Below are 11,421 nucleotides of genomic sequence, written 5' to 3'. Positions count from 1 at the left end.
TTTGATCATGCGCAGTTTGATTCCTCCGCCGCATGATTTGTCACATGGTGTAAATTCCGTAGCTAACACGTTATCTACAAAAAAGATGAAAAGATGTGTCGATGTGAATTATAAAAGTCAGAGCTAGGGTAACGAGGTTTTCACATTGAGGAAGAGACACCACGTTCAAGGCACGAGAAGCGAATGCGCTAGAGTCTTGTGAAAACTTGAAAAGTGTTAGGTTAACTTAACAAGTTGAATCGACAAATTCAAAATGGTGTCCACTGGAGAGGGCCATGGTGGACAAAGGAGAAACTCCAGCGAATATACGTGACTCACGCGTGAATCCAGCGGCTAGAATTTTCCGTGGGCTCGAGAGCAAACAAACTCGAGCATGCGCAGCTCATGACAGTGCCCCTTTAAGGAAGTAGTATGAGACTCACTCTCGTCACCAGAGCCTCAAATCTTATGTCTGCGCATGTCCCGAAGCTCTTGAAACTCTGTGTAGGAAAACATGCGCCTTAGGGTTCTTGCTCCGCCAATCAGAGACGCTTTTCAACGCTCTTCAGGAAAACCAATAAAAAAACACTTTGTTTCAGGGTTCCCCAGAGCTCCTCTCTCCTTCAGTCGTGCGCAGAAGAGAAGAGCTCTGGGGTCGAGATTGTATGAGACTCACAGAATTATAGTCAGAACTAAGTACACTGACTTGCCTTCAGTTTGATAAAGGACGAACTTAATCAATAAACCAGTCAAAAGAAATGAATCGAATGAGCCGATCATAAGGCAAGATATATTTTGTAATTATACAATTGAATCGAAACGAAAAGATGCCTTGAAATTTATTGTCACGGTTACGACTAGGAGTCAATTAATTAATAAATTAATAAATTAAAAAACAGCGGGAGGATGCAAAAGTTTCTTTTCAAAGCCGGCAAATTCTCAGGCAAATTCAGCCTTATCGCTTCCTGTAGAGACAGCAGATTGTATTTATTTAGCTCAAGGTAACGTACTTACTGCAAAGCTTGCAGGCCCTTCGACAGTATCTCTTCATTAATTCGCCAAACGTCAAGCAATACCGCTTAGCTGCCCATTCTTCGCATGCTTTGGGAAACCTGTCCTCGCAAGTTCTAAGATAAACTGAAAAATACAAACTGCGATCGTTCCATGTGGCAAAGGATTAAACAAGGTGTTGTAACGCTATGGTAAGTGTGTTGTGGTTGGTAGGAAGGTTTAGCAACAACGCCAGCTACGGCAACGACAGTGACAACGCCACAAAACAGTAATATCATTGGTTAAAATAGCAAAAATCCGCGTGCTGCACTTGTGACACGCATTTTAGTACATTTCTTTGCCGTACTCTGCAAAACAACAAAGTGGAAAAAAATTTAGCTCTTGAAAACAACTTGGGAATACAACAATAAACTGTTCGTTATCTATCTTAAAGGGCTGGCCAAACGCTGGCAACATTTCAACGCAACATCATGCCACATTGTAAAGGTTAGCGTTATTTTTAGCTTTAAAGAGCAGCATTTGGGGGACACTTTGTGACATAAATTGTCTGTATTCCGAGACACGAGTGATGTTAGAGTGGGCGAGAAGAGCAAGGGGACACTTCGGGACGCTTATTGAAATACGCATGCATCTAATTAGGGTCAAACCTGGGCATATCTCAGTCCTGGCAAGGATGCACGAGTCTATAGTGTAAGGATGGTCTGTTCGCGTAGATGGAGATAAGCCTTACTATGAGCGGCGCAACGAACTGACCGTTCACCAAGGTTGCATTCTATGGGGAATGAGAGTGGTAATCCCCAATAAACTCCAAGACAGGGTGTTGGAGGAGCTGCACGACGGGCATCTGGGTATGGTAAAGATGAAAGCTCTAGCGAGGGAGAAGCAACGTCTGGTGGACTAATATCAACGCCCAACTGGAGGAGCTAGCGAAAGCCTGTAGTGGGTGTCAGCAAAACCAGATGATGCCTACTAAAACGCCACTGCATCCGTGGGAGTGAGTCACTGCACCATGGAAACGCATACACATCGACTATTCCGGCCCGTTTCAGAACTCTATGTTCTTGGTGGTTGTCGATGCTCACAGCAACTGGCCAGAAGTGACTCCGTTTAGGTTCACCACTTCAGGTTCGACCATCGACGTCCTACGCTATTTGTTCCCCAGATTTGGAATTCCTGAACAGATCATTAGCGGCAATGGTGCACAATTTGTTTCTGAGGAGTTCCAGACGTTCGTCAGGTCCAATGGCATCCGTCATATAACATCAGCACCATACCATCCGGCTACAAACGGTCTCGCGGAGAGGGCAGTACAAACCTTAGAGCAGGCAGTACGTTCCATGTATCAAAGCTCAAAGCTAATGAAGGAGAAAGTGGTAAAGTTTCTCGTAGCTTATAGGAACAACCCTCACTCCACTACCGGGGAGAGCCCGGCACAGTTACTCCTTGGAAGACCGTTCCGCACTCGCCGGACAGGTTTGAACCGTACGATGGTTAACCAACAGCACCAGCAGAGCATCAGGGCCGCGAATGAGAAGGGCAGACAGCGTCGTCAGTTAGAGGCGGGTGACTCGGTGATGTCACGAGATTATCGAGGGGATCTGAAGTGGCGCTCAGGGCTGATTGTCAACAAGTCAGGTCCGCTGATGTACGAAGTGCAGGTGGCACCAGGGATTATTTGGCGTCGAATGTATCGAGCAATTGAAGCCTACGGCAGTTGAGCATACAGTTCAGGTCTCTGACACCGACACGGTTCAGGGCCGCCAACCCAAAGTGGCCAGCACACCACCAAAGCAAGCCCAGCGGAGTACCTCACCCAATGTGGCTGGTACAGTACCAGAGATTCCCGTGGCAAATCAACCAGAGATGGTTCCTGTTCCCACACCTGTAACTCCTGACCCTCCTGAAGCGCCCCCAGTCAGTCCTACGGTCTGTGAGCGGCGGTATTCTCAGAGAGCGCACAGCGCACCACCGTGACTCGATCTCTGAACTGGTTCTCTGTTTTCCTTTGTTTCTGTTTTCCTTAGAGACTGTAAGTTACCGGACACTGTTAGTCGATTTAGTTGTTTCCTTGAGATTATATCTTAGGCGCAGTTACAAACTAGGGACGGATCACTTTTGTGTGAAGGAAATGTTATGGTCTCCCTGTGCGGTTACCATATGTAGTAATAACATGTGCACGTATAGATTCAATAAAAAACGTGTTTGTAGTGAACAGCCATGTTCTCTTGGTGTGTTCTCGGATCTCTCGTCAGTACATGACAGATACCATCATCTATGAAGCTCTTCCTAATACGTCTTGTGTATTGGAATGCTGTGAATGTGGTCTGCCAAATTTTTCTGGTTCCTTATTTGACTCTCTCGTCAATATACAAAATGAGAACCAGTTTTCTCCATCAAATTCCAGTATTGGATCTCCCACACATCCTTCATCTCCTTCTGAGACATACTAACGTTGCCCTGGTAACCATTGAAACCTACCTATCCTAATTATGCACTGCCAGAGTGTCATTGCAAAGAACAAACAAATCGCCAAACTGGTTTCAGATCCCAACCCTGGCATCATAATTGGCACAGAGACCTGGCTGTCACCTGATCACATCTTAGGGGAGACCCTAACATCCCATCATTACACAATTGAGAGAAGAGAGACATGACCACCGATCCCCATGGTGAAGTACGTATTGCAGCCAAGAAAAATCTCTCCTTTTCCCTGGAACATGAACAAGAGGCAGACTGTGAAATCCTTTGGTGCAAAGTCAAACAAACTGGTAGCAAATCCATCCATGTGGAAGCATACTACAGAGCACATGTAAGTGATGAAGTTATTCTGCAATGCACCATCAATTTGGTGACTTACTGAATGGTAGTGACTTGGTACAACTGTTTGACATACCAACTACACAACAAAATACCTTAGACTTGGCCCTCTCTAATAATCCCTCCAGCATCACGGATACGTCTGTTTTACATGGAGTCTACGATCATGAATGTCCTTAAATTACATTGATCTCGAACCAATTGGCCACAAACAAAAATCCAGAGAATTTTCGAATTTCTCTGTACAACAAAGCAAGATGGGACGCTTTTGCAGAAGATCTGTTCCTGATTGGTAAATTTCTATGCGATGAACACATGCAATGGCCTATCAGCAAACGATCGCGACACATGGCTAAAGTTGAAAACAACCGTACATGAAGGCATTAACAAATATATACTGCAGAAAAGAATTCGAATTAAGTCCAAAGACAAGCTTCCTTGGATGACAAGGAATATTAAGAAACTAATCAAGAAAAGGGATAAACTGTCGTGAAAACCATGTTGAGATCAGTTCTTAGATCCCACGCACATGGTGCCCAAAAACTCACAATTTTATCTAGGAGAATCAAAGACATAAAAATACCATTGAAAGAGTGTTCCGCAGCAATTGCTCCGATAAGCACACAAATCTAGAAGAGATCTTATGAGACTGGAGAAGTAACAGAATATTGGAAAAACGCCTATGTTATCCCTGTTTTTAAAAAAGATAAAAATCTGATGCATCAAACTACAGGTTATCTCCTTAACATGCATTGCCTGTAAGGTTATGAAACGTATACTTGTCAATGAAAATAATGAAGCACACCCCTGAGGTAAACAACATCTTATACAATTTACAATGTGGCTTTAGAGAAAAACGCTCCTGCCGAACTCAGTTGTTAGAACTTGTCCATGATCTAGCGAGCAACATGCAAGGCGTTTGATAAAGTCGGTCATCTTCGCTTAATCCATAAGATTGACTTTTATGGTATCCTGGGGAAAACAAAAAGTCGATAGAGGCTTTTCTGACAAACGGTACCCAACAAGTTGTCTCGGCTGGGGAATACTCTGACATGGTACACGTCCAGTCTGGGGTTCCACAACGCTCAGTATTGGGTGTTTGCCTTTTCCTATTATACGTGAGCGATCTAGCTGAACGTTTGTCCTCCACATGAAGACTATTTGCTGATGACACCATATTATACCTAACTATCCAGTCTATGAACCATTCAGCGACCCTACAGGATGATGTATGGAAGCTTGAAAGATGGTCAGACAAATCGCAGATGGAGCTGAACACTGAGAAATCCTGCGTGTAACCAGAAAAGATAACCAGAAAACGTACCCCACTGATCTTTCATTACAGACTGTATGGAAAATCTCTAGAGTCAGTTGATGCTGACAAATATCTTCGAAACACTATCACTCACGATCTTAGTTGGAGCACTCATATTTCAAATATTATAGATAAAGGCAAAAGAACTCTCGGCCTTCTACGGAAAAACCTAGCAGTAAACTCTCCTATCCTGAAGTCAATTCCGTATAAAAGGTTGGTTTGACCAATATTGGAATATTCTTCAGTGGTATGGGACCCTTATACAAAGCTAAACATTGATAAAATAGAAATGGTGCCAAGACGATCTGCCTGCTTCCTAACAAACTGTTATAATCACATAGCAAGTGTCACTGATATACTCAATAATCTAGTGTGCGATGTTTCATAATGGTCGTGCTGATATAGATATGTACAATTATCTCATTCCGGAGTTGAAAGTGCGCACAAGTCGTCATCTACATAATTTGGCATATGAACTTGCTCCGTCTTCTACAAACTACCACGATTTTTTATTCTTTCCAAGAGCTATAAAAGAATGGAACAGCCTGCCACAAAGGATGGTTGAGTTGCCATCCTTGCCCTCTTTAAAGGTCAGATTGGCTAATCACTTTTGAAACCAAGAAATGTCAACTGTTTTTTTTTTCTCTGTTTTATGGAAATTTCAATATTTTATGGAAACCCTGACCATTGGAAGAATCATCTTTACAGATGGAGCCAAGTAATGTCAGTAATGGAAGATGATGATGAAGAAGACGAAGAAGAAGAAGAAGAATTTCAAAACACTTACAATAAGCGCAAAGTTATTTTTGAATCGGCGTTGTCATTGGCCTTACCATCAACTGCTTAGTTAAACTTTCTGTTATCTAGGCCAAAGACCCCAACTTCAGTTGGTGACCAAACCGAGATTTTATGCCAGTGCATACGCTTGCAACCCACCAGCAAGCACAAGGGCACTCCAACTTTTTTAATCGATTTTTTCTTCATTATCAACACGATAGAGTAAACGATGTTACAGAAAACTTTAAAAATAAACAGCGTTAGAAGGTAACTTACGTATGTTATTGTCATAAGGCTTTAGCTCTTTTAAGGTTTCCCGAAGAGTTTTGTTGTGATGACGCAGTGTATTCATCCAAGGATTGGTGCTACTGTCATTGGAGTCATTTGGGACACCGTGACGTACAAGCTCGTTTGCGATGCGGTCTACATCGTCTGCTGAAGCCTGTGATTTAATATCAACCGTCTTGTTTCCACTCCCTGCAACAAAATGAAATCCAATAGAATCCGCATTTAATACAGGTTGAGTTTTTAACGTAAAACCGCTGTTGTGAGCCAACTTAAACTCCTTTTTTCCTGCATTTTGAATGGGGTTTGTCTCTTCAATGGTAGATTGTATTCCAGTGGTGTTAGGACGCACAAAATGCAGCTTGGGGAGATCTGTTAACTTTGTGACTGTAGTTTGTTTGGACATTTCGGATTTTGATACTTTGAGATCAGGTGAAAAAGGGCCAACCGATAGAGTGCCACTTAGTCGAAGACCAGTTGAGACTTTTCTGTCGTTGAAAAGTGGTCGTAGGTTCGTGCCACTTAGTCGAAGACCAGTTGAAACTTTTCTGTCGTTGAAAAGTGGTCGTAGGTCCAATATGTCTTCGTTTCGATTCGGCTTCTTATTGTTGGTCTCATTACTTATATTCGCATGCGAATCTTCGATTTCCTCCAAGACGCTTTTCAAATTCTCGATATTTTTGTTCAGAACTTTATGGGCCATTTCAAAGTCGTGATACGCTGTGTGCTTTTGCGCATGCGTACCTTCTTTCACAGTCACGTCATCAACACTTCCATTAAATTTGCGTTTGGCTGGTTTGATGCCTTCGTTGATAAGCATAGTTATGTTCTTGGAATGCGCAGAGCTTTCATCGTGCGCAGTTCTCTGCGGACGCTTATTTTGACTGTCTGCGTCGATATTGTCGTTTTCATTCAATTCAGGTTCTCCAGTTATCACAATGTCCTTATCAATCATAGTTTGTTCATTTTCATCTAAAGACCCTTCGGAATTTCCCACGATGTTATGATCAAGGGCTTCCACGCTCTCTTTCCTGTTCTCCTGACTAACTTTCGAAGAATTACCAACAACTTCTTTTAAAATTTCCTCATGACTTTGCTCTGATTTGCCCGTCTCCTTGTATACTTCAATATTTCTTTCTGCCTCGTCTTTGTCTTTGTAACTCTTATCAGCAGTCGATTGGTTCATCATTCCCCCCACCGCAGTTGCCGCCATGGCGTTTACTTTGTCTTGGATGTCTTTCTCAAGATTCTCCAAGTACGTTGAATTGGTTGAATTCTGGGAAATTCTGAAAGCTTAAAATTGTTGAAAAAGTAATGCAAGAAAATTTTTGGATTCGAGTGCTGTAGAACTAATACCAAATTAATTACTCTTTTCAATCGCAACAGACAATGACGATTAAATCAGCCACTCAAAATGCAAAGCAAATACTGACATGCAGTTTCAATTGGTTTTGCTTTTGCCTAGGTGAAAAAATAGCACGGAAAAACAAACAAGCGCAACGATACTTTCGCCACTCGATTGAATATTGAAACCCGCGTATTAAAGGGTAAACTGCTACAACTTTTAACTGATCGATTTCGGTGGCAAAATAGAGACGCAAGTTCAAATGCATATTGCAAACTCTTGTGCTTAGGCCTTCCAAGCTTAGCAATAATTAAACAAATGGTGAAACAACGCATTTTTGATAAACTTAAAGTTTTGTGTGGTTCAAAAACGTTTGATTTCAAAGCTGAACTAAGTTCCTGCACAAAAAAGTGTTTCGTCAATATTATAGTGATTATCATAAGTAGTTTTATACACATCAACACTGACAAAGAGAATACGCAACAGCTTAAGGGAACTCAGAAGAAATCCGAGTCCAAGGTAAGATTTGAACCCACGACACTCCAAGATCCAGCTGGATGCTCTAGCCACTGAGTTAAGGCAAGCGAGGGTTATCTACATGGGCTTTTGACTAGAAAACACATCACGCAGTCACGTGGTCAAATAAACGCAATTACCCCTCATAACTGCATCATGCAGTCACATCAAGCATCAGAGATATAAAGAGCCATCCGTCTGTGTCTCTCTTAATTGTTGTATTTATTACAGCTTAATGCACTTCTCACAGTTTGGAAGGTCTAAGGGATATACATCTCTTGATGTATTTCAAGGCAGCTAGCTCTTGATGTTAACCTTAGTAGTGTTAAGATGTTACTTTATTATCAAGTAACTTATTATTAAAATGCTACTATGATAATAATAAAAAAATCACTTCCCTTTTTCCTTCAGATTTGAAACTCAGCGTGTTTGCTTGACACCGGAATGGCAAAATTTTGATCTTCGAATTATATTCAAAGCCTGTTTTCTAGGATTTCACGATCCGCCATGATTCACGTTCAAGACTGACCGATTGGACCTCAGAGGGTTGGATGGAGGATAAGATGACCTCAAAAACTCACTAACTTAAAATTTCAGGGGGTAAACGCAGCTTATTATACATGCAAAACACAAGTTTAAAAATCTGAAAGCTCGAAACTTCCGTGCTGCATATTAATTTAGACGCGTGCACAAGCATTGCATTTTTAAACTAGTGAGTCTTTGACGTCATCTTACCTCAATCCAGCTACCATTAATTAGGAAGTTTTCAGAATGAAGGCTTAAATCTTCGGTGACCTAGTGCTCAGTTAACTACAGTCTTGATATACAAAGAAAGAGTAGGATTGATTTTTTGTCATGGTAGCACATTAAGATCGTTTTTCTTTATCTCAGACTCAGAGAGCTCAAAAATAATACGCAAACAGATTTCAAAGTTATGAAACGTCTGTTGTAGCACACGATACGTCAAGTTTATAAAAACGCGTTGCTTCATCTTGTTGATCTGCGCTATTTGTGTCTTTTTTAATTTGCATACGCAGCAACGTACATGAAGGCATTAATCAAAACACATTATAGCTTTTCGAGTAGTTTGGTGGGGATTGAAGGGCACACTTAGGTCGCTATCTTGGTTCCGGAAGAGTGCGATCCGACTTAAGTACTGCTCTGCTTTCAAAATGACAGCCTTGTCTTTGCAACATCTGTCTTAATCAAGCGTTCGCTGCCAAGAAAACGCCCGCTCTGCAGGTTAAATACATTGCAAACTATTTTTCGTCATTGATCAGGAAATGGGACAGTTAAGCTTTGTTTTTAATTTTTACCTTCTTCGACTTCGTTAATGACATCTTCATTGGTATCTTTTGAACCAGCTGTTAAACGAAATTTTAAAATACAAATTCTAGGTAACACTTTTGACCAAATGATTGAAAAGCAATGCTGTGGGCTAGCTACCTCCTATGTAGCAACAAGGTTGGAAACCCAATAGTTTCCCAAGATGAACTCCCTGACCGTACCAGATCTTTCTGTAAGTCAGCAGACTCAACAGAAGTGTATCGAGAAAGGCGAGGAAGTAGCGAAAAGAGAGAATTTCATAAAAAATATGACAGGGTGACTTACCTTTTTCGGGATTTAAATTTTTACCCGGTTGGGAAACACCTGTATAGAGATAATACCGTCTGTGAATTCCGACAATGATAGTGGTGAGTGATTGAAAAAGATACTAAAATAATATAATAAGCTATTGACCCATGGCCCTTGAGGGCGAAGGGTCTAATTGTTTTAGTATCAGCCAACTAGTTGGACAGAAAAGACAATAATAAAGTTAGCAAACGCAAGTTGAAGAAATATTTAATTGGGAATAAAACGAAAGAAAGCGTCACGCTTTTCTCTACTCGAGGAGTATTACTTATAGTCCTCTAGTAGCGTAGCCAATTAAAATGCAGGATTTGCATAAGTCCACTAGTTGGGTGATACTAAAATAATATCATAGATGTTGGCTAGTTCAAAATTGTTGTCTCTATTCAGAGAGGGCTTTCGATTTTGTTGGTGATTTTGATGTCCATAAAACATTTAAAATTTAATTGATCAAGGACATCAAGGGAATTCGCAACTAACACTTCGTCATGCCGTAAAAATTTTTTTTTTTATACACTCTTACCAAATCGTGGTAAAATCGGTTATTTTTGACAATGAAACGTTGAAGTTGGTAAGAATTTATGAAAAGGATCTCCGAGTGCCATACCGGAGTTATGTACTTGATACCTGCTTTCTCACAGGGACGCCGTCGGCGAGCTCATTATGTATCAATAGACCACTTTCGATATATTAAAATTCAGTCTTAAACAAAAGGCATCATCTGGAGGCTCTGGGGAATAAACTTATACAAATCCTTATATTTATTCCCCAGAGCCTCGAGATGATGTCTTTTGTTTAGGACTGAATTTTAATATATCGAAATTGGTCTATTAAGACAAAGTTTTTTTTATTTCAAGCTAAGGAGTCGAGAACAACAGGCTTTCTGTCGTTTAAAGGACGCTTGTGGGGAGGCTTAGCTGTTTTTTTTATCAAACAAAAAAAATTAAATACTAATTTGGCTAGAAATAGCTGTCACTTACTTTCTGAGAAATTGAAGTTTGATACTTCCTTGTCTGACTTTGCATCATCATCAGCTTCTATCCAAGAACAACAAACTTGATTTCTGAGAAAAAATTTTTTGGTTTCTAGAAAATCATTCCGTTATTACAAGAACACCTCAATTGACTTTAGAATTTTTAATCTCTTATTTGAAAATAGTTGAAACAAATTTAACTTCGAACCATAGATAACTTCACTTAAAATATTGGGCATCACCGTGAGTGGTGTGTATCCGAATTGAGTCTCCTACGTCATCTAAAAGGGAGCCAATGATTTATTGCCAGTAGAATTTCTAGGCTTTAAGCTGCAAAAATAGCTTCTATTAAGAGTCCATCACCCAGCGTAATGGACACATGCTGTCACTTACTTTCTGTGTGGTTGGAGTTCAATGCTTCCTTGTCTGACTTTTCACCATCAGCTTCTATCCAAGAACAATAAACTTGAATTATGAGAAGAGTTTTTTTGGTTTCTAGAAAATCATTCCATCATCACAAAGAAACACCGCAATTTACTTTAGAATTTTCGATGTCTTATTTGAAATTAAATAGCTGAAACAAATTTAACTTCCAACCATAGACAACTTCAGTGAAAAATATTGGGCATCACCTTGAGTGTGTATCTGAATTGAGTCTCCTAGGTCATCTAAAAGGGAGCTAGTGATTTATAACCAGTAGTATTTCCAGGCGTTAAGCTTAACGATGAAATGACATCTGAAATGGATCATATGAACTGCGGATATGAAATCAAG

General features: G+C 40.6%; 1 protein-coding gene across 6 annotated transcripts in view; it reads right to left on the bottom strand.

The window, feature by feature from the left end:
* The window catches only part of LOC137993489 (uncharacterized), a 47,681-nt gene that overhangs the window by 27,099 nt on the left and 9,161 nt on the right, over positions 1 to 11,421 (bottom strand). For 2 of the 6 annotated variants that reach the window (XM_068839385.1, XM_068839387.1), the window contains exons 7-13: positions 11,041 to 11,094; positions 10,655 to 10,711; positions 9,657 to 9,695; positions 9,362 to 9,409; positions 6,176 to 7,477; positions 994 to 1,116; positions 1 to 74 (exon numbers count right to left, since the gene is read on the bottom strand). The exon at positions 1 to 74 is cut by the window's left edge and continues 55 nt beyond it. In XM_068839385.1, coding sequence (XP_068695486.1) covers positions 1 to 74; positions 994 to 1,116; positions 6,176 to 7,477; positions 9,362 to 9,409; positions 9,657 to 9,695; positions 10,655 to 10,711; positions 11,041 to 11,094 — 1,697 coding nt within the window. The remainder of the gene's footprint in view (positions 75 to 993; positions 1,117 to 6,175; positions 7,478 to 9,361; positions 9,410 to 9,656; positions 9,696 to 10,654; positions 10,712 to 11,040; positions 11,095 to 11,421) is intronic. The other 4 variants (XM_068839388.1, XM_068839389.1, XM_068839386.1 and 1 more) reach the window with 4 other exon arrangements.

The sequence above is a fragment of the Montipora foliosa genome, chromosome 2 (genome assembly GCF_036669935.1).
Source record: "Montipora foliosa isolate CH-2021 chromosome 2, ASM3666993v2, whole genome shotgun sequence".
NCBI lineage: Eukaryota > Metazoa > Cnidaria > Anthozoa > Scleractinia > Acroporidae > Montipora > Montipora foliosa.
Note: the sequence above shows the minus strand (reverse complement) of the source record. Positions and strands in the feature narration are given on the sequence as shown.